At 41.2% G+C, this 23,115-nt stretch overlaps 3 protein-coding genes across 3 annotated transcripts in view; all 3 read left to right on the top strand.

The window, feature by feature from the left end:
* LOC146965684 (protein NLRC3-like) overlaps positions 1 to 3,559 on the top strand; it is a 45,319-nt gene extending 41,760 nt beyond the window's left edge. Inside the window, exon 4 of the mRNA XM_085765037.1 lies at positions 3,150 to 3,559. Coding sequence (XP_085621163.1) covers positions 3,150 to 3,327 — 178 coding nt within the window. The 3' untranslated portion in view covers positions 3,328 to 3,559. The remainder of the gene's footprint in view (positions 1 to 3,149) is intronic.
* LOC146965678 (protein NLRC3-like) overlaps positions 1 to 23,115 on the top strand; it is a 197,640-nt gene that overhangs the window by 42,178 nt on the left and 132,347 nt on the right. The window lies entirely within an intron of this gene.
* LOC146965683 (stonustoxin subunit alpha-like) lies at positions 4,598 to 19,900 on the top strand. Its single transcript, XM_085766387.1, has 2 exons — positions 4,598 to 4,628; positions 19,329 to 19,900. Exons 1-2 carry the CDS (start codon positions 4,598 to 4,600, stop codon positions 19,898 to 19,900), a joined length of 603 nt encoding a protein of 200 aa, XP_085622513.1.

Raw genomic sequence — 23,115 nt, 5'->3', positions numbered from 1 at the left:
ACGGGAGAATGTGCGCAGCCCTAAGCAAACTCTGAGCCATGCGTCCGCATGGTTTGGAGGAAAAGGGGAATTGGCGACACAGACGGTGTGGTGGTGAACTGAAGTCAGACTCAGGAAATGTAGAGTGAGAAGAAGGATTATGCGTTAGATCCATGTTGCCACGGTGATTTAATTCAACAGCGCCCTTATTTTGCATCGGACTGGTGTTTCAGAAACATCTTCTTAGAATTTAACTTTAAATTCAAAATCAAAATTTCTTCTCTATATTTAATCACCACCATCTCTCCGTCATATTGTCCACTCCCAGAGCGCAGGAGGAGGAGAGGACGCAGCGGCTGCATGGAATAAATACATGGTGTAAATAACTATATGTTCCTATGATACTGTGAACGTATGATCGAGGGTCAATTAACTCTCAAACCCTGGAAAAAAAATACAGTAATCGTTCGCACAATTGTTACATTCTGTTTTGTTGTTATCAAGAGAAGTGTCATGTTTGATCATTCCTCAGAATGTAACTGATTCCGCTAATTATTCAAAGTTTTATCGATCAGTCTAATTACTGTAAATAATACAGCGGTGAGCCCCGTGCGTATGTAATTCTGCACCACGGCACCGCTGGAGGAGAAAGGAGAGAGAGGGAGACCATGATGAATGGTTAATAACTCGTTTCAGATTAAAACCGTTGTCATTGTTGTAACTATGTGCCAAACCGGGTCCAGCATTTGAGAGGCAGCGCACCAAAACTACACCGCGTGTTCTCTGTGCCGCTGACGCCGTTAACAGCTGCAGCAACACGTAACGTTGCCACTTTCACACCTGCAGCTAATTCACAACCAGTGTTGTGCAAGTTAATGAAAAATAGTAACTAGTTACAGTTACTAGTTACTTCATTTAAAAAGTAACTCAGTCAGTAACTGAGTTACTTAAACCAAAAAGTAATGCGTTACTGAGAAAGTAACTTTTTCGTTACTTTAAAACGTTTTTTTTGGTGGTTTTTTTCCAATGCTCCCACTAAATAAAGGTTGATGGAATAGGCTTTATGCACAGCTCCACTTACTTCCTGAACTTAAACCAGCTCCTTTATTTCCTGTCTTGCATTATTGGACAAACTGATTAATCCAGGTGTGTCTGTGACTCTGACCTCAGTAGTCACAACAATGGTCAGACACCTGGAATCAGGAGCAGTGGAGCTGTGGAGCTGTGCATAAAGCCTTTTCCCCTCTATCCGTCATTTCTGTAGACTGATGCTGATGAAAAAACGCGTATTTTTATCTGTAAATTTTACCATCATCATCATGCTGCATCTTGACCGAGTTACATTCAAGAACCTGACGGAAAGTAGGTAAATTCACTCCAGCGGTCTTTTTTTTTTTTTTTTTCGATCTATCAGCTGTGTTTACTCAGAGCGATTGCTCTGTGTTTAGCGTTTCAGGCGTCAATTGGAGTCCGTCTGTCTGTCGGATTCATACCGCTGCTGCTGCTCGGTGGAGTGGGTGCTTGTGTGTCTCGCTGTGACTCTGGAGCTGTGTCCCAGGGGCTGCACTGGCGCACAGCTGATCGGTCTCGGATGCTGCGTTAGCTGCGTTACCTTTAGCTCGCCGTCATGCCCTGACCTGAGGCAGCTGATGTGTGGCCGAAACCACCTTGCGTTTCATTCAACCGAACTGTAGTAACGCGCCACTTCACATTCTCAGTAACGGCAACGGCGTTGTAACGATGGGAAAAGTAATTAATTAGATTACTCGTTACTGAAAAATATAACGCCGTTAGTAACGCCGCTATACTCTAACGCCGTTATTACCAACACTGTTCACAACAACAGAACGTCAGGCTCATTGACATGCAGATCGCATTCATGTGGTGGTTTGCATTTACCATCTACGGTTAAAACAGGGCGTGTACAGGGCGGAACGTGAAGCAGATTCAACTGCGCACACTTGTCGGAACTCTCTGATTTATAAAGGGAAGTTTGCTTGCAAGTGTGCGTACGCAGGGTTTTATAAGTCTGAATATTTACTGGCACACGCAAAACTTGGCTTTTGGGCGTACGTACCCTTTTAGTAACGATCCCACGCACAGTTTTATAAATAAGACCCCTGGTCTTTCACTTTCAGCAGAACATGACTCAATGTTTATGTGGTAAAATATTTTCTCAATCTCAACATTTTGTTTTTTAGTTGTAAATGTAACTCATGTCTGTGATTCTTCAGGTTCATTAATTCATAGAGTTTGTTAGTGGCAGTGATTAGAGGCTGGTGATGGAGGTAGAAGGAGGTTCTACTGAAAAACAACAGCTGATTATTTATTTAAATGAACAGAACAAATGAACATGAATTAGTTCATTTTTCATCTGTATGAACTGAACTTATACGGAGATATTTTTAAGTGTGAACTGACACAAACACTAACTGATGAAACTAAACTGCATGTGGTGGTGGTGGCTCACTGAACATCTGAAGTGGTGTGAACATTAAAACACTAATTCCAGGAATCTGTCCCAATATTTTATCGTTTGGAGAAAACAATATAGATGATGGTTGGTGTAGGTAGTGGATGATTTGTTCTGTACAATGAAATAATAAAGGAACATTACACATTATGACATCAAATAATAAGATAAATGAAGTTATTTTTCTTTAACTTTATTAACACATCCACAGTTTTGGTGATTCACTTTAAGGTCAAACTCAGGTCTCTAATATGAGATAAAAATCAATATGATAACATTCAAACAACATGAGCAACTTAAATCAATAAAGAAAGGAAGTGAGGTCAGTACAGTCATGTTGTCTTCAGGCAAATGTTTGGAGGGAAAGAGAGGGTCAAAGGTCAGAGGGCGGGGTTATATCACCTTAGGGGGTGTGGTGAGGTGTGACTGTGGTGATGCAGGCAGTCTGTGATTTTTAACACTGTATTTATACAAACAACAACACAAATATATACATATATGATTATACAAAGATGAGTGAGAGATCACAATATATAATCAAATCTATCTATAAATCTATTTACACAAAATGGAACATGTTGAGTAAGAAACACTGTAAACTCTCAGCTTTGTGTTGAAATGTTGTGTATTTATGATTCTAACCTGTTATTTCCTTCATATTGAGTATATGAGTGTTTTTCCTTGAATTCCTCTTCAGACTGAGCAGCTGTAACCTCTCAGAGAGAAGCTGTGAAGCTCTGTCCTCAGTCCTCAGCTCCCAGTCCTCTAGTCTGAGACACCTGGACCTGAGTAACAACAACCTGCAGGACTCAGGAGTGAAGCTGCTGTCTGGTGGACTGGAGAGTCCACACTGTAGACTGGAGACTCTCAGGTGAGGATCCATCCAGCTGTTTATCTGATGACACTTGAACACAGCAGCAGGTGTTGACAGAGGGTTCCTGTGTGTTGTTGTGTGTGTTCAGTCTGTCAGGATGTCTGGTCACAGAGGAAGGCTGTGCTTCATTGGACATGTTCATGTTTTTAGTGAACGTTGAACTGAATGAATCAGTTTATAAATGATGAACCTGAGCAGCGTTCACTGTCACCAGAGTGAACACTGCTCAGGTTTTATGACAGTTTTACATCCCGTCTCATGACGTCTCCATGGAGACATCATTAGTATGTTGCTGTGGTACAGAGTCGGTACAGACACATCTACCACTGCTGAAGACAGTTTGTTTGAGTGTTTGAAGCAGTTTGATGAACAAACAAGTGAAAAAAGAAAAAAGCCCCTGGATATTTCCACATACAGTTTACCTTCACTACACCTGGTCTTTCACTTTCAGCAGAACATGACTCATTGTTTATGTGGGAAAATATTTTCTCAATCTCAACATTTTGTTTTTTAGTTCTAAATGTAACTCATGTCTGTGATTCTTCAACAGTTGATTATTTATTTAAATGAACAGAACAAATGAACATGAATTAGTTCATTTTGATCTTTATGAACTGAACTTATACAGAGATATTTTCAAGTGTGAACTGACACAAACACTAACTGATGAAACTAAACTGCATGTGGTGGTGGTGGCTCACTGAACATCTGAAGTGGTGTGAACATTAAAACACTGATTCCAGGAATCTGTCCCAATATTTTATCGTTTGGAGAAAACAATATAGATGATGGTTGATGTAGGTAGTGGATGATTTGTTCTGTACAATGAAATAATAAAGGAACATTACACATTATGACATCAAACAAATAATAAAGATAAATGAAGTTTTTTTTTTTTAACTTAATTAACACATCCACAGTTTTGGTGATTCACTTTAAGGTCAAACTCAGGTCTCTAGTATGAGATAAAAATCAATATGATAACATTCAAACAACATGAGCAACATAATCAATAAACAAAGGAAGTGAAGTCAGTACAGTCACATCAGGTGCGTTCGAGATGAACTGAGCCTCGCCTGGAAGGTCGGCGAGAGCAGGCGGCAGCAGCAGAGGGCTGTGTGACTGTGGTGATGCAGGCAGGGTGGAGTCTGTGATTTTAACACTGTACAAACAACAAAACAAATATATACATATATGATTATACAAAGATGAGTGAGAGATCACAGTATATAATCAAATCTATCTATAAATCTATTCATACAAACTGGAACATGTTGAGTAAGAAACACTGTAAACTCTCAGGTTTGTGTTGAAATGTTGTGTATTTATGATTCTAACCTGTTATTTCCTTCATATTGAGTATGTGAGTGTTTTTCCTTGAATTCCTCTTCAGACTGAGCAGCTGTAACCTCTCAGAGAGAAGCTGTGAAGCTCTGTCCTCAGTCCTCAGCTCCCAGTCCTCTAGTCTGAGACACCTGGACCTGAGTAACAACAACCTGCAGGACTCAGGAGTGAAACTGCTGTCTGGTGGACTGGAGAGTCCACACTGTAGACTGGAGACTCTCAGGTGAGGATCCATCCAGCTGTTTATCTGATGCCACTTGAACACAGCAGCAGGTGTTGACAGAGGGTTCCTGTGTGTTGTTGTGTGTGTTCAGTCTGTCAGGATGTCTGGTCACAGAGGAAGGCTGTGCTTCTCTGGCCTCAGCTCTGAGCTCCAACCCCTCCCATCTGAGAGAGCTGGACCTGAGCTACAACCATCCAGGAGCCTCAGGAGTGAAGCTGCTGTCTGCTGGACTGGAGGACCCAGACTGGAGACTGGACTCTCTCAGGTATGGAGAGGCTGCTGCAGCCACACACACTGTCTGATAGAGGAGGAGGAGCTGGAACATTTTCTATGGCCCCGTTCACACCTGGTCACACCTGGTATTAACATCTGTCTCAGGTGATCCATGCATTGATGACACCATATCCCATCACTCAGACCATATCCAGAGGTGGTGTAGGCCACAGTGAAGCTCTGCCCACTCCACTGACATCCTCTGTCACAGTTTGACTCGTCCCAACACAGTTTATACTGAAGCCAAAATTTCAGAGTGTTTCAAACATGAGCTGTGCAGCTTTCACCAGTCACAGTGATGAACTACTGGGATCAGGAGTTTCTCCTCATGATGACTTCAGTGTCTCATGATGACTCACTGTGTCATATTCAGGAGAAGAGATGTCAGTGATGAAAGCAGCTGTTGGCAGCTGTGCTCTGAGTCTCCCCAGATGTTTGGATCAGACTTTATTTCAGAGTGTATCAGGAAACATTTCAGCTGCAGCTGGTTGAACTGCTCCTGAACCAACAGAGTGTTTGACCTGAACAGTCCCAGAGACTGTAGACACCTGTTGAGTGTGGACACACTAACAACAACACAGCAACAAGAATCAAAGCATGTCCACTGCTCAGAGACATTGGTCTCCCAGCGTCTCCAACCAAGGAGGAAATAAGAGACAGAAACCAGGCGGCACCATCAAGTCTCTGTCTGGTCAGATATTGATGATCAATAATCAGCTCAGTCTCTCTGAGATCCTGGTCTTGTCCTGATGAGATGTGTTGTTGTGTTGAGGAGACAGTCAATCACAGTGTGACATCCAGATGTCCTCACTGTCCAGAGGCCTGGAGCTGTCAATCAGAAGACACTGGGTCTCATTCATGAAACGTGAGCAGCACGGATTTGTGTGTAAACCCTGAGCAGCGCAAATTTACGTGGATTTCCGCATTCATCAATCTTTTAGTAGTGCTGATTTTTTCGTAGCTACTCACAAAATCTACACCTGCTCCGGACTGTGTGTAGCGCTTGTGTAAATGTAGGAATGCAAATAAATACTGCTTGTCACTGTTGAAAATTACAATTTTAATCCGTATTACTCTCTCTCATGTTCAAAATACGCCGACGCCTTTGAAACACGTAATTTAAACATGACAAACAAATAGAAATATTTGGAGAGAGAGACGTTTTAGGGATCGGACACGCACAAACACGTCAAGGCTCCATCTAATGATGATAATAATCTGATATAAAACCGGAAAAAACTTTTTTATGTTGCTACAGTACACGCTCGGTGGGCGCACACTTCACCCTGCGCAGCAGCGCAGTCGGCACCGGTTTGGATGGAGCTGTGACAGACGGCTGGTGCTTCTGTAACAATATAACCTGCCTATATAACTTCATGTGTTGATACAACCATGCTCCTCTACAGCTGAGGCTGTGAAGAGCCTCCTCCTCCCGTCGCTGCCGTAGCTCTGTAGTTGTGTTTTTTTTTTTCATGTTTCATATCGAATTATTCTGGCTTTACTTCTTAAACAGTTCTTTAATAAACCAATGATACTTAATTCACTAAATCTGTTTCTTCCCTCCACGCCTTTGACCTGTCCCAGTCACACCACTACTAACAGAAGAGAATTAAATATTTTTTCTGGACTCCACTTCACCCAAAATGACTTCGATCCGTGATCTCTCTTTTTTCTCTCTCTCCCTCTTTCCTCGTTTGCGTCATGGCCGCAGGTGAGCAAGATGCACCTACCTCCTAATATGGTGGTCAGGATCTCCTTATATGGCTATTCATGTATGGAGATCTATGCTAATTGCTGATCACCGGGGGCGTGTTGTTAGTTTACGATGGGTTGGCATTCATGAAGTTACACACGTGTTTACGATCAAATCTGAGTTTCCCGCACCGTTCATGAATCCGGAGTAGAGTTTTAGTAGAGTGAGCTTTTATGTGCAAATCTACACACAGATTTACTCACGTTTCATGAATGAGACCCAGTGAGTGTAGTGAACAGTGTAATAATCAGTGTTTGTGGCTGAATGTGTGTGTGGTCAAACAGCTGTTTTCAGACTGTGTGTATGCTGACTCCAGATCAGATGAAGCCACAAAGTGGCTCCTTAATGAAAGTCTCCAGCAGCTGGAGCTTCACTTCCTGTCTGAGTCCATGTGCTCTGAGCTGAGCCTGCTTCTCTCTGCTCTACAGTTTCTCTGCTTCCTCTGGACTCTGACTTCAAGTCCAGTCAAAATGTGTGGACAGGTTTGATGGAGCTCAGGACTGGTCCTGAGGACGGCTGCTTTATTCCACATGATGTGACTGATCTCAGTGAGTCAGTGTGTTGCAGCTGATCTGTGTGAAGAGCAGAGAAGAACAGAGTCATTGATCATGAGATCCTGATCCGTCCTGTCACTGTGATCAGATGGTTTCTATTAGAGCTCCTTCATCCACTCACTGCTGCTGTGGCTCCTGTGGAAACCTGCTCACAGCCTCATTCTTCAGCTTCCTGGGGAGTTTTCTTCAAACAAACACAAGTTGTGTTCACACTCAGTGTTTCTCACTAAACTCACTGGGTCTCATTCATGAAACGGGAGCAGCACGGATTTGCGTGTAAACCCTGAGCAGCGCAAATTAGGGTTGGGCGGTATGAGCAAAATCTTATATCACGGTATGAGTAATTTCATATCACGGTAACGGTATATATCACGGTATGTTTTTTTTCCCCCTGTAAATTCAAGTGCTTAAAATAACCATACTGTCGCATTTGATCATTTTCCTCTTTTATTTTTTAACTTGGATTTCTATTAAAAAATTAAAAAAACAAACAGGAAAAATGCCAGAGCAGTCTTGCTCCAGTTAGTGCAATTATATAAAAAGAAATCACAACATCACAAATTTGCATTTTACAAAAATGCCTACGTGCTGTCTACGGCTGTTCAAACAGGTCAAACTGGGAAAATCAAAAAAGTTACTTTAGAGTTCATAAGGTAGTAAGTAACCTTTACAGTCTATGGTAGCACGGGCTCAAATGTCAACAACTGACGGAAAAACGGTGGGTGGGAGGGACGGAAGTGACCATAATAAACAGTGTCCTAGGCTAGCCTGTCCTACAGTAAAAATGGCACATAGAAAGAGGAGTAAAGCAATATGTTAAGCGGCAATATATATTTAAGTGTAACCTGAGTCAGGTAAGTTTAAAAGTAATGATGCAAGTGACAACGATAAGGACGGACAGAGACAAATGATTCCCCCAAGATTACAGCTTTTATTATATAAAATTCAGCAGTTTCTGATAAGAGCAGCAGGAATATTCAAAAAGCACTTTAATATAATGGCCTCTAAATAACATAAGTCAGTAGAAGGAGTTTTACAAGATGGCTAGGCGAAGCCACCATCGAGGGAGGGACAAATTCTACAGGGCCAGAGCACTCACCCTACTTCGTGCTCAACACATGCACACACAGCAAAAGTACCCAAACCTACAAAAATATATATAAACTGAGGGGCATGCAAAATCACCAAACACACAGGGGGAGTGTGAAGCTCGGGTGAGAACTCTGAACCACCAGTCCCTCCACTGTCAGGGCGACCACGCCGTCGCCAGTCCTGCAGCGCTCACAAAGATAGAAAACAGATTAAAACCTTACCTGTACTGCTGCAACAATCATTTATGGTTATTATTTCTTGGGGAAAATAGAAAAAGGAATAGAGGCTAACAAAATGTACTCATCAAACAAATAAATACAAACAAATCAATGTAAACAAAACAGCAGTGGCAGTCTGTCAGTAAAAAAAAGAAAGAAACAAATTAAGTGAACAACATCCTGCCAGACAAATCCTAAACAAAATAAACTGTTGCTTTACCTCATGGCATACAGGTTCGAGGCGTACGACTCTATGTGGGAGCGAGGTTTACATCAAACAGCAACAGAACCTAGAAACAAACTAAACTAAACATAAAAATGCACATAACCACAATAATGACATCTTGCACCAATATTTAAAACACCTGCCTACCACAGAAAGACATCCAACAATCACACCGGGAGGGGGGAGAAATGGGACGCAGCAGCAGCAGAGGAGAGGTCTGTCCTGCTTGCTGGTGTGTTTATATACTGACAGCAATTTGGGAATGAGGAAGTGGGAGGGGCTGACCTCCCTACCAGGGTATATACGCAAATCTTTGAGTCAATTTACTACCATTTAATACCTTTTTTCACTACCTTCAGATTTTTTTTAATACCACCACGACATCGAGTTGCACCAACAGACCTGCAAACTCCAGAGAGTAAAAAGGGTGACAAGGTCCGAAAAACCAAACCAACCCCCCCCCGGGAGAAAATTTTTGTGATTTTAATATGCAAGTTATGCTTTTTGGAGCGTTCCCAGTTAAACAGAGAGCAAATCTCTCATTAAAAAGACAGCTTTGAGAGAATAAGTACACCTCAATCAGGTGGGGTCAGCTGCAGAAAATGTTCACATTATTTGACTAAAAATTATGCATCAGTTTGGATGACCACATGACCTGTGGCTTTCAGCTTTCTATGATTATATTTAGCCTACTGTTTACAGCTGAGAATATCAGGTATTGTCCCCCCTCCATTAAATACAGTGCTGTGAAAAAGTATTTGCCCCCTTCCTGATTTCTTACTTTTTTGCAGATTTGTCACACAATGTTTTTATTTATTTGTATAATATTTTGATGGGGCAGCCATCTTGGGAAGGTTTTCACCACTGTTCCAAGCTTTCTCCATTAGTGGATAAAGGCTCTCACCATGGATCACTGGAGCCTGGATGTGAAGAGTGAAATTGAACCAGCTTTCCAAAAAAAATAAAAAGGTTTATCAAAGTTAGTTCATGATTTAACAAGAGGGGGCAATTACTTTTTCACATAGGATCAGGTAGGTTTGCATAGCTTTTTTCCCCTTAATAAATGAAATCATAATTTAAAAAGTGCATTTTATATTTACCGTACTTCGGTCATCTTTGTCTAGGCTATTAAAAGTTGTTTGATGACTAATAACAAGTTTGAGTAAGAAATCAGGAAGGGGAAAATACTTTTTCACAGCATTGTATGTAGCCTGGGGGTTGAAAATCACAGCACATAAAATGAGTGTGTATCACGTCTTTCCACATACGTTCTTCCTTCGCCTTTCAAACGGAGCAGAACCGGTCTGACAGAACACCAGCGGTAGAAGCAGGTATGGAGCTGTGTGCCGCGAACGTGCATGAAAAAACAAGCACGGCGAATGTGCGGCGCGGCGCGGCGCGTGCATAACTCGCGCCCACATTGAAAGTATGTGAGCAAAAGACGCTACAGCTGAATGGCCCCGATGCACACACACACGCTTATCCAAGGCGCCTGTCATCATAGTTTTCTGCGTTCCACCGATACATCAGATAACTTCCCGCGTGTCGTTTCAAAATAAAAGCTGTCCGATATGTTTATCAAGACTCTATCACTCCCCCCCCCCCCTTTGAAAAACTCCCCGGTTCTGCACGATTCACGTAAACGACCCAGTTGACCAGAAAAACGGCGATTATAGCCGAAAGGCGACTAGTTTGCAGGTATGACCAAGTATCAATCAGAAAGATTTTATGACATGTACATAGATTTTATCATCCAACACTTACTTACATCATTACCATTACCCAGGAGACTCGGTTGCACAACAGGGCATCATCCATAAGTCATCAGGAACATTTGATCAAAAATAAAATATCTTATCATGCCTTTCTCAATCACCAGCCTCTCTCCCCTGATCCCACCCTCACCTGCCCCCCCCCCCCCCTCACTCACTCACCTCACTCCACCTCCCTCCCTCCCTCCCTCCCTCACCCAGTTTGCCTCGCTCCGTCTTCCTTCCTCACCTCCCTCCCTCACCCAACTCACCTCACTAACTCTTTAAATAAATACCTGGTTCTGTCTCTACCGTCACAGAACGCACGATCTGATATCACCAAGTAATTAACAGCCCAGGATCAATGTCCAAGTTGTTCGTCCAGGAGCACTGTTATAACCAACCAATCAGGGGTCATTTGTGCGTTGTGATGTCATTGACAGTGCGACGTGAAAAATTCAATGTGCGTTAGCCTGCCTCCTTTTTTGTAGCCTGCCTTCATTTCACCAAAAGTTCGACTTTTGATTGTTTTTAAAACATTTGTGAGAAAAAAGGCTTGATGAGCACGTAGGCTTATGTTTTCGCACAGTTTTTAATAAGGTAGCTAATTTGCTAACAACTAACAACTAGCCAATTGTTAGCCTAAGTAATACTTTTGCTTGGTTTTAAAACATTTGCGATAAAAAAAAGTCTTAATAAGCAGGTAGGTGAATGTTTTCAGTGTTGGATAAGGTAGCTAGTTTGCTAACAACTAGCAACTAGCCGATTGTTAGCCTAACTGTTAAAACTAGCCAGAACAGTGAACAGTGGGTGAACTGTGCAGTTATTACCTTGGGAAATATTCAGAATTACTGTCAGATAATGCATTTTGCCTTGATAATGAGTAGTTACTTTTGAGGGGCAGAGTGGTGAAGCAGCAGAGTTCATAATATTTCTGAACAGGATGCGTTGTACGTAGCTTTGTAAACTGTTAGCAGGGAAACAGGCTAATGTAAATAATAGCTGTTACTAGGTAATTCATCAATAGCTAACTGTAGCTTAGGCTAATCACCTCAATTTTGACAGAGAATGATGGCAACAGGCTAATCTAGGCCAGGCCGATAACCCCACACATTTTGCTTATCTGTGCTATCAACATTTTAATCCAGGAGCAATATAGTATCACATTTATCCAGGACCACTGTTCATCACCAGTCCAGGACAGTCAGTCTCACTTTCCACTCATCACATTCATCCTGGACTGTTGTTGCAAGATCTTTAGTCCCGGACAGTCATCACCTTGACGTGGACTGTTCTTCATCAGTCCAGGACAATCACAGTCTCACCCTCCTCTCATTAAAGTAGAAGTAAGCGATTCGGTCGTTTTCGCTAATGCTGCGTTCCAGGCAGGCTTTTGAAATCGAAAATTACAGCTTCAAGTCACAACTTACGACTTTGTAGCGTTCCAGGCAACCCACTCGTTTTTTTCCGACCTGTTTTACCTGTGAAAGTCACTATAACGGCCACTCGTAACTTCCAACCCGTGAACTCGTACCAGATCAAACTGGTACGACTTCACAGGTCGGAAAAACACGAGTTACGAGTTGCCTTGAACGCACCATAACAGTCCTCGTCCCTACGTCGCCACATTCACGGCGTTCCTTGGCTGCACACACAGCCCTGCATGCCGTTCTCTCTCCTCATTGGATAAAAACTGTAGGATACGATAAATGTTTTCTCCTGGGCTCAGAGCAGAGCAGAGTGACTGACAGACCTGTGTTTCGGTCCAAACACTCTATGTAAGTGATTGCTGTTGGAAGATATAACTATTTAAGACTTATATTAACACAAAAATATCACTTACTTCTGCTTTAATAAGCTTATCTATAAATGATGGATTCAGCATTCCCAAGCTGCTCTTACACGTCCAGTATGAATGGTTAGTGAGTGTTAGTAAATGTTTTATAAAAACTCACAAATTTCATTTCCAATGGATGACTTATAAACAGTTATTAATGGAGGAATTCATGAATTCAGGCAGTTACAAAGCACTTACTACTTGTTAATTAAGTATTTTGTGTGAGCTCATCTAAAGTGGGCACTATCTGTGCCTTGTAGAGCATTTACAAATGAGATATTAAGGCTGCCAATGCCTCAAGACTCATAAAAGTCTTGGTTATCTTAACAGACCAAGGAGAGACACAACACAAAGGGATAGTTTATATTGCATTGTATTTATTGCAACTTCCAGTGGAAAGAGTGGAAAGAGTGGAAAGTGAGACTGACTGTCCTGGACTGGTGATGAACAGTGGTCCTGGATAAATGTGATACTATTGCTGTTGGATGAACACTGACACCATAGACTCTGACGAAAGGTAAGTAACAACAGTCCAGGATGAATGTCATGCTGTAGGCCTATATGATTGAAACTTAATGAGAGGAGGGTGAGACTGTGATTGTCCTGGACTGATGAAGAACAGTCCACGTCAAGGTGATGACTAAAGATCTTGTAACAACAGTCCAGGATGAATGTGATGCTGTATCAGTCCTGGACTGATGAAGAAGAAGTCCACGTCAAGATGATGACTGTCCTGGACTAAAGATATTGTAACAACAGTCCAGGATGAATGTGATGCTGTATCAGTCCTGGATTAACAATGAGTGGAAAGTGAGACTGACTGTCCTGGACTGGTGATGAACAGTGGTCCTGGATAAATGTGATACTATATTGCTCCTGGATTAAAATTTTGATAGCACAGATAAGCAAAATGTGTGGGGTTATCGGCCTGGCCTAGATTAGCCTGTTGCCATCATTCTCTGTCAAAATTGAGGTGAGTAGCCTAAGCTACAGTTAGCTATTGATGAATTACCTAGTAACAGCTATTATTTACATTAGCCTGTTTCCCTGCTAACAGTTTACAAAGCTACGTACAACGCATCCTGTTCAGAAATATTATGAACTCTGCTGCTTCACCACTCTGCCCCACAAAAGTAACTACTCATTATCAAGGCAAAATGCATTATCTGACAGTAATTCTGAATATTTCCCAAGGCAGTAACTGCACAGTTCACCCACTGTTCACTGTCCTGGCTAGTTTTAACAGTTAGGCTAACAATCGGCTAGTTGCTAGTTGTTAGCAAACTAGCTACCTTATCCAACACTGAAAACATTCACCTACCTGCTTATTAAGACTTTTTTTTATCGCAAATGTTTTAAAACCAAGTAAAAGTATTACTTAGGCTAACAATTGGCTAGTTGCTAGTTGTTAGCAAATTAGCTACCTTATTAAAAACTGTGCGAAAACATAAGCCTACGTGCTCATCAAGCCTTTTTTCTCACAAATGTTTTAAAAACAATCAAAAGTCGAATTTGGAAATGCTCAAATGAAGGCAGGCTACAAAAAAGGAGGCAGGCTAACGCACATTGAATTTTTCACGTCGCACTGTCTATGACATCACAACGCACAAATGACCCCTGATTGGTTGGTTATAACAGTGCTCCTGAACGAACAACTTGGACATTGATCCTGGGCTGTTAATTACTTGGTGATATCAGATCGTGCGTCACAGAACACAGTGGTAGGCCATATATATGTTTTTTTTTTACATCAGTGTGAAAAGTTTCAACAATGTCCGCACATCTGCACCGTCGGTCTGTGTCTCACGTGCGTTCCATCTGACCTCAGCTCTCAGTAGAAGCTGCAGCTGCTGCAGGTGTCTGTATCTGTAGCGCTTCGGGGCTTCCTGCCCTTTCAAACGGAGCAGACCCGGACCCGGTCCGACTAAACACCGGGCTGGCGGTAGAAGGTTCATGGAGCTGTGAGCCGCGAGTGCATGAAAAAAGAGCACATCGGATGTGCGGCGCGTGACGTGCATCTACATTGACACACACATAGGCTACATCAAGGCGCCTGTCATCTCAATTTAAGTCTTCTGCAAACTTGCATTTTCCCATATTCGAAACGTTTTGCCACACGCTAAAATCCGAAGAGATTCACTAGCACTTCTATCCGCCTGACAACTATGCGCGCGAAGATGATTTTAGATTTCTAGCGGCCAATGAATACAATGAATTGATATGACGTAAATATCATTCCTTTTTTTTTTGAAGTAGCGGCGCAAGCAAGTAATGCTTTATTTATTTTATTACGCCTATTTCATCAAAATAAAACCAGTCATTGTCCAAAAGAAAAAAAAATAATACCTATTCTTTAAAATTAATACCTTTGGACCAAATTTATCACTTTTTAAGGCCATTAAATTTTGCTTTTTTGATTTATCACTTTTTAATACTTTTTAAAACCCCGCGGACACCCTGCCTACGGTGTCTGGCTAGGGACAAACTTCCCACCGGTCACATAAGCATCAAAGATGTTCAATCAAACCTACATAGTTTGAAATAATGTTTAAAACACACAGCCAGTGTCACAACTAAGCATAAAAAGCCCGCTAGCTTAATGCTAACGTATAATGTAAAACACCATAGACGGGCTAACAGAAATTAGCATTGCTTATAACCTGACTTACTCCTCTTCTGAAAAACTCTGACAAGTCAAACTTTAGGATGTGTTAGAGGTCTAATTCATCTGTCTAACCATCAGAACTATGACACATGAAACGGCAAACACAGCTGATCGATCGAAAAAAATTACGGCTGGAGTGAATTACTTTCACTTTTCACTTTTTCGTCTTGTTGGGCGGGTCGGGCTGCCTCCGTTTCCTCGTGACTCCCACTCATGGATGTATTATATTATGCTCCCACTTCTGCTTTCACCAGAGACGTTGTAATATTGATCTAGAAGGGCTTTGCTTTCACTCTCTGCCTCCGCCATGGTTGTTATCACTCCGGTAACGGTAAAGCTGTTTCTTCTTCGTCGTGCCGATGCAACCACGCCAAGCAGTCTGCTGCAGTGCCGGCTCCCCCGTGTGTCTAGGCGGTGTAACTACAGTGACTCAGAGAGATGCCGCAGACATCTGCTCTTTCTCCGGTATAAACGGTATTGCAAAATCTCTACCGGTAGACATTTTATACCGTCACACGGTATAATACCGTCATACCGCCCAACCCTAGCGCAAATTTACGTGGATTTCCGCATTCATCAATCTTTTAGTAGTGCTGATTTTTTTCGTAGCTACTCACAAAATCTACACCTGCTCCGGACTGTGTGTAGCGCTTGTGTAAATGTAGGAATGCAAATAAATACTGCTTGTCACTGTTGAAAATTACAATTTTAATCCTTATTACTCTCTCTCATGTTCAAAATACGCCGACGCCTTTGAAACACGTCATTTAAACATGACAAACAATTAGAAATATTTGGAGAGAGAGACGTTTTAGGGATCGGACACGCACAAACACGTCAAGGCTCCATCTAATGATGATAATAATCTGATATAAAACCGGAAAAAACTTTTTTATGTTGCTAAAGTACACGCTCGGTGGGCGCACACTTCACCCTGCGCAGCAGCGCAGTCGGCACCGGTTTGGATGGAGCTGTGACAGACGGCTGGTGCTTCTGTAACAATATAACCTGCCTATATAACTTCATGTGTTGATACAACCATGTTCCTCTACAGCTGAGGCTGTGAAGAGCCTCCTCCTCCCGTCCCTGCTGTAGTTCTGTAGTTGTGTGCATTTTTTTTTTTTTCATGTTTCATATTGAACTATTCTGACTTTACTTCTTAAACGGTTCTTTAATCAACCAAGGATAGGCCTACTTAATTCACTAAATCTGTTTCTTCTCTCCAGCCTTTGACCTGTCCCAGTCACACCACTACTAACAGAAGAGAATTACATATTTTTTCTGGACTCCACTTCACCCAAAATGACTTTGATCCGTGATCTCTCTTTTTTCTCTCTCTCCCTCTTTCCTCGTTTGCGTCATGGCCGCAGGTGAACAGGATGCACCTACCTCCTAATATGGTGGTCAGGATCTCCTTATATGGCTATTCATGTATGGAGATCTATGATAATTGCTGATCACCGGGGGCGTGTTGTTAGTTTACGATGGGTTGGCATTCATGAAGTTACACACGTGTTTACGATCAAATCTGAGTTTCCCGCACCGTTCATGAATCCGGAGTAGAGTTTTAGTAGAGTGAGCTTTTATGTGCAAATCTACACACAGATTTACTCACGTTTCATGAATGAGACCCACTGTGTGTTTCACTGAGCTCTAACAAACGTGTTGAGTGTGTTTCCTTCCTCATCAAACACTGAAACCACACTGCAAAAATTCCAAATCTTACCAAGAATATTTGTCTTATTTCTAGTCAAAATGTCATTTCTAGTCAATAATAATAATATATCTAATTATACTTAAAATAAGACTCATCACATTTAAAAAGTAGCTTGTTTTTAGACACTTTTAAATTTTTTCAAGCAAATTTTCCACTTTAAATAAGTAGAAAAATCAATTACAAGCACAAAAAACTTGCTTTCACTGGCAGATTTTTCTACTTATTTCAGTGAAAAGTTGTTTGAAACAAGTGAAAATGATCTAAAAACAAGTTGATTTTAGGTGATGAGTCTTATTTTAAGTGGAAAGAGATTAGTTTTGACTAAAAATTAGACATTTTGACAAGAAATAAGACAAATATTCTTGGAAAGATGTAGAGTTTTTGCAGTGCATCCACTGCTCACAGCTGCACTCTTCTTCTTTCCTGGTGCATTGTGGGATATCTGGGCTGGTCAGCTCCACCTGTTGTGTCTTCATCTTCTTTGCTGTGACGTGTGTTTGTGCAGCCTGAGAGTCAGAGAGTGAAAGTGTGTGTCTCACACTGCAGTGACATCAGATGGAGAAAAGACATGATGAAGTGTTTCCTCCTGGTCTCCTCCTGCTCTGTATCATCACTAGATAAAGACTCCAGCTCCTTCTTCTCTGTGCTCAGTGTTCATCCATACATACCAGCCTCCATGTGAACACAGTGATAAAACAGTGTGTGTGTGAGAGCCATGTAATGTCCATGTGTGCATGCTGACAGAGAAGGTGCTGCTCTGACCCCCCTCCTCCTTTCAGGGTGGAGCCTGCTGGAGTCCCATGGTTGACACCAGGTCTGAGGAAGTGTAAGTCTGTTTTTACTTTGATTCATGGAAACGAGGGATGCACATTGACATTTGACCGATTAATACTATCAGTTATTTATTTATTTATTAGCTCCTTGTCGTCAACTCATGGGGGCGTGTCGACACGTGTAGATTTCCACGTGTCTTCAGTCATATTTCGTGGTAAAAAGTTCCACAGGAGGACTGACAGTATGTGCAGCAGCCCCCGTGAAGGAAGGTCAGACCATAAATGTAGCTACACAGACATAGATGTGAATCATCTGTAACAACGGCGCTGAAAACAATGAAAAAAGTAAATAAAAGAGGAGGCTGATGCAGCTCTCCTGCAGCTCCACAGAGGAGCTCTGCTGCTCCTTCAGTCTGGTGTTTGGCTGCACTTTGTAACTAAAACAGTTCTACACTGGACGATCTAACCTCCATATGAGAGATCAGCTGAGACAGAGCAGAGTGGATGTGGCACTGATCAGCTGTCACAGCGCACGTGTGTATTTAAAGGGATAGTTCAACATTTAGTCAAATTGGCCCATTGCCATAATCCCTATAGTCATAGCAGCAGTATTCGTTACCTTTAATTGTCGGTGCAAGCTGTTTTTAGAACGGTGGAGCAGAGCCGTGAGCTGCTCAGAGCTACGCTACGGAGGCTCATTATGGGATTTCTTGGTTTCCCTCATCTTTTTTTTTATTTTTAATTTTTTTATGAATTATTTCCTCACAACCACTTTTACAATACTAATTCAGTAACCATTCGGACAATTCATTTTACAAGTGGTATTAGTAGACAAACAAAATTTTAGAATATTTAAAAAGAAAACAAAAGAGAAAAAAGAAATTAGCAACAGAAACCATAAAAAAATAAAAATAAATAAAAAGCACGCCAAACAAACAAAAAAGACAGAACAAGACAAAAACTAAATAGAAACAATATATCAAAAATAATAATATCAGTCATGGGTTCCCTCAATCAATTCATCAGTACGTACATATCTTTATCAATCACTTCTGAGTATAACCTATAATCCCGCTCAGTACCAAAAAACAAACAAAGATTGTTTCCCTCATCAAACTCATCAAATACAAAATCCCAAAACTCCACAACGCTCTGGTGGACAAGTTGTGAGCTGCACATTCACCACACTATGAGATAATAACACAATGTTACCACACAGAGTTGTTTTAGAACCCTGAGCAGCTCACGGCTCTGCTCCGCCGTTCTAAAAATAGCTTGCACCGACAATTAAAGGTAACGAAACTACTGCTATGACTATAGGGGTTATGGTGATGGACCAAAATGTTGAACTATCCCTTTTATAGCCAAAAAAAAATGGAGCGTCATAATCTAATCGGTTAACGAGCGTCGGTTATCGGTCAGAAAAGAAATTCAAAATGTGCATCCCTACTGGAAACAAAGCAGCACATTCAACCATCTTCACACTGTCACATCACCGACCTCATGAGTCTTCATCAAACTGTCAATAACTGATCAATGATCAATAACTGCAGCTGTATCTTGTTCTCTCCATCAGATTCCTGTCCACTCACAATCGACACAAACACAGTGAACACAAAGATCAAACTGTCTGACAACAACAGGAAGGCAACACGTGTGGAGAAGCATCAGTCATATCCTGATCATCCAGACAGATTTGACTCGTTTCCTCAGCTGCTGTGTTCAACTGGTCTGACTGGTCGCTGCTACTGGGAGGTCGAGAGGAGAGGAGACGTTTATATATCAGTGAGTTACAGAGGAATCAGAAGGAAAGGACGCATTGGAGACTGTGAGTTTGGATGGAACGATCAGTCCTGGAGTCTGGTCTGCTATGATGGTGGTTACAGAGTCTGGCACAATAGCAGATCGACACCTATCACCTCCTCCTCCTCCTCCTCCTCCTCCTCCTCCTCCTCCTCCTCCTCCTCCTCCTCCTCCTCTGTCTCTAACAGAGTAGCAGTGTATGTGGACTGTCCTGCTGGCTCTCTGTCCTTCTACAGAGTCTCCTCTGACTCACTGATCCACCTCTACACCTTCAACACCACCTTCACTCAACCTCTCTATCCTGGGTTTTTACTCGGTCCTGGTTCGTCAGTGAGTCTGTGTTGAGTGAAGCAGAGTCTCCTCCTGTCACAGAAACCTTCTCTCTGTTGAACAGACAGTTCAGTCTCTACACGTCTGTCTCTGTCTCTCACTCACGTCGTTTTCACAGGACAGAGATGAACACAGTTTAATAATGAACTCATCAGCGTCATGGCAACAGAAAAATCACTGGGACCTGAAAAACAAGAAGAAGTTTACGAGAATCACTGAGAAGAGTTTAAAAAACCAACTGATTTAATCCATGAATGTAAATAATCTGATGTGAAATAAGAAAAAACGTGATTTAATAAAGAACCAGTAAATAAATGAATTATATCAGCGTCAACGTCTTATTCTGAAATTGTTCACTGCTGCCAATGTGTGACTTTACTTCGTAGAATGTTTATCAGTTGTTTTTCTCTAGTTGTTAAAGGGATAGTTCACCCAAAATTCAAATTTCACTCATTATCTACTCACCCTCATGTCGACTACGGGCTGGGAGAAGTTTCAGAGTCCTCCGTGGCTTCTCTGAGTTACAGCGGGGCTCGGTGCAGCAGTGCATGTCCATATGACGGTTGAGAACGGAGCTCACTTTTCTTCGTAACAAAAAGACACACCAAAAAACATCCAAATACCTCCATACTGCTCGTCTGTAATGTCCCTCTTGTATTGAAGCCCCGACATGAGAAATTGTTCTGAAAAAAATTAAATAAGTCTATATTTTAAGGTTGTTTGTAGCGGAAGCTCCCAGTGTTGCTCTGCAGAGCCGTGAACTGGGTGTCAATGCAAATCACGCGAGATTTGGACGGACCAGGAAGAGCAGTGCTGGGAGCTTCCACTACAAACAAGCTTAAAACATATAATTATTTAATTTTTTTCTCTTTTTTTTCTCATGTTGGGGCTTCGATACAAGAGGGACATTACAGACGAGCAGCATGGAGGTATTTGGATGTTTTTTGGTGTGTCTTTTTGGACGAAGAAAAGTGGTGTCCATTCATAACCATTATATGGACAAATACTGCTGCACGGAGCCCCGCTGTAACTCAGAGAGGGCACGGAGGACTCTGAAACTTCTCCCAGCCCTTAGTCCACATGAGGGGGAGGAGATAATGAGTGAAATTTGAATTTTAGGTGAACTATCCCTTTAACGGAGCACATATTGACCAATGAGACAGAAAACAAGCCAGTGAGTGGACTATGAATCTCTGAGCTCAGTGACACCTACCAGTTGTTACAGTTGATGGCAGCGTAGCGGTTCAGTGCTTTCTCATGCGTCGTCGTGTAGTTTCACAGAGGACAAGGACCGTCACTGTCAGACTCCCATCAGACTTTATTTACATCTGCTAATGAAAAGAGGAGAAATAATCTCTGCATCAGGCTTCACAGTCACAGCTCAGGATGACACACACACACACACACACACACTGGAACAAAATAACCTTCACAACACTCTCTGCCTGTTCAACAGTTAGCTGCTAGGATTAGCCACAAGCTAACATGAAGCTATCAAAGTGAGTGAAAAGCTTTTCCGTATCAATGAACTTGTCATGTCTCTCACTCAGCATCATCACAGAACATCAGCAGTTGTTGTCTGGAGCAGATCTTCACCTGTATGATCAATAAAGTCACCTTTAACCCTCAAATAGAAAGTTAGATTAACGGAGCTCAGTACAAGTCAACCTACCACGAGGCTCCCACAGCAGACTGTTGCCTAGAAACGGGTCAACCCGCCAAGTCTGCAGGGGCTCGTTAGTGTGGCGTTTCAAAATAAGAGCTTCTAACTCATAGATCATAATGAATAAATAAAAAATAAATAAAGGAGTGAACGACTTCATATTGTAACAGGCAGATAAATAATAATAATAAACTAAGTGTAGTGCAGCTTCCATAATAACAGAATTACAGTTAGTGGAATTACTAACTCCTTAACTCTATTACAGCAGCAGGTACAAGACAAAGCAGCCAGATAAATAAATAAAACACATTACAGCAGAGTGAGGACAGAGGAAAGCATCAATGTGTTTAGGAATGACTTGTAAACAGTTTATAATGAAAACGATATTGACAATGTGTATGGAACATTTTAAGAATATTCACATCATTATTAAACAAAAAGTTTCCAGTGAAACAACAAAGCAGCAAACTAAAGTCTATAGATGGACCATGGATCATGAAGGGATTAGGAAACGCCTGTCAAAAGACAAATACACTCTACAGAGAATTTATTCAACAAAGAACTAAAGAGGCAGAAAATAAATGTAAGTATCAGAATTAAGTGAACCAATATTATAAAGCTCTGTAGAAAGGAAAACTATAGGACAATATTTAATAACACCAAAAACAACACTAAAGGAATATGGGATATATAAAATGTTATTATCAAAAATGTCTCAACACAATGAAGTTCCCGTCAGTATTTCATTCAGAGTGTCACAGGATATGAAGCTATGGACCAGGAAAGACTGGGCTCGTAATAGGAGGGTTAGGTGAGTGATAAACACAATGAGGAAATTAAGTCACAAGCTACTATGGAGTTAACATATGCTTTATGAAAAATAAAATGAAAATGAAAATTCAGCACAATAACTGACTTCATGTTCCACAGTTTCTTTCTTTTTGTTCTTCACAAATGACAAATCAAATTGTTCTCTATCACAAATGGGAAATGTCCACATGAGAAAAAACATAATTACAAAAAAGAGTTTTAATTAATGTTGTTTGAAAGTCTTTGGGGAACAGAGACAGGACTGTTAGTACATAGTCATAACACTCTTCTCTTTATGGCCATACTCAGATCACATAAAAAACACAATTAAACACAGTAGTACTCTAATACAATAGTGACTAAAGGAAAACATTTTATTAACTGTACAGGTTTTAGTTCTATATCCTATCAAATGGAATATTTATTTTTACACATTTTAAAACAACCGTAAATTATTTGAGCTTTTTTATGCCATGAAATGTGATGATTTTAGCTGTTTTCCATGAATTACAATACTTTATGTTTTACTTTTAACCATGAAATATGATTCATTTTGTTTAATCTCTTTTTAACCATTAAACGAATCCTTTAAGTTATCAACTGTGAAACAGTAAAAACACAAATCAAACACTTCAATTTTTTAATTCACAACATTGCTTTTGCTGGTAATGAACATATTTAGCAGCTTCTCCGTCTATAATGCACATTATCAGTGCAAGCAACACACACACACCAACACAATACAATGAGTTCAGCA

The sequence above is a fragment of the Trachurus japonicus genome, chromosome 21 (assembly GCF_045865225.1).
Source record: "Trachurus japonicus isolate A0001 chromosome 21, Traja_1.0".
Classification (NCBI taxonomy): domain Eukaryota; kingdom Metazoa; phylum Chordata; class Actinopteri; order Carangiformes; family Carangidae; genus Trachurus; species Trachurus japonicus.
Note: the sequence above shows the minus strand (reverse complement) of the source record. Positions and strands in the feature narration are given on the sequence as shown.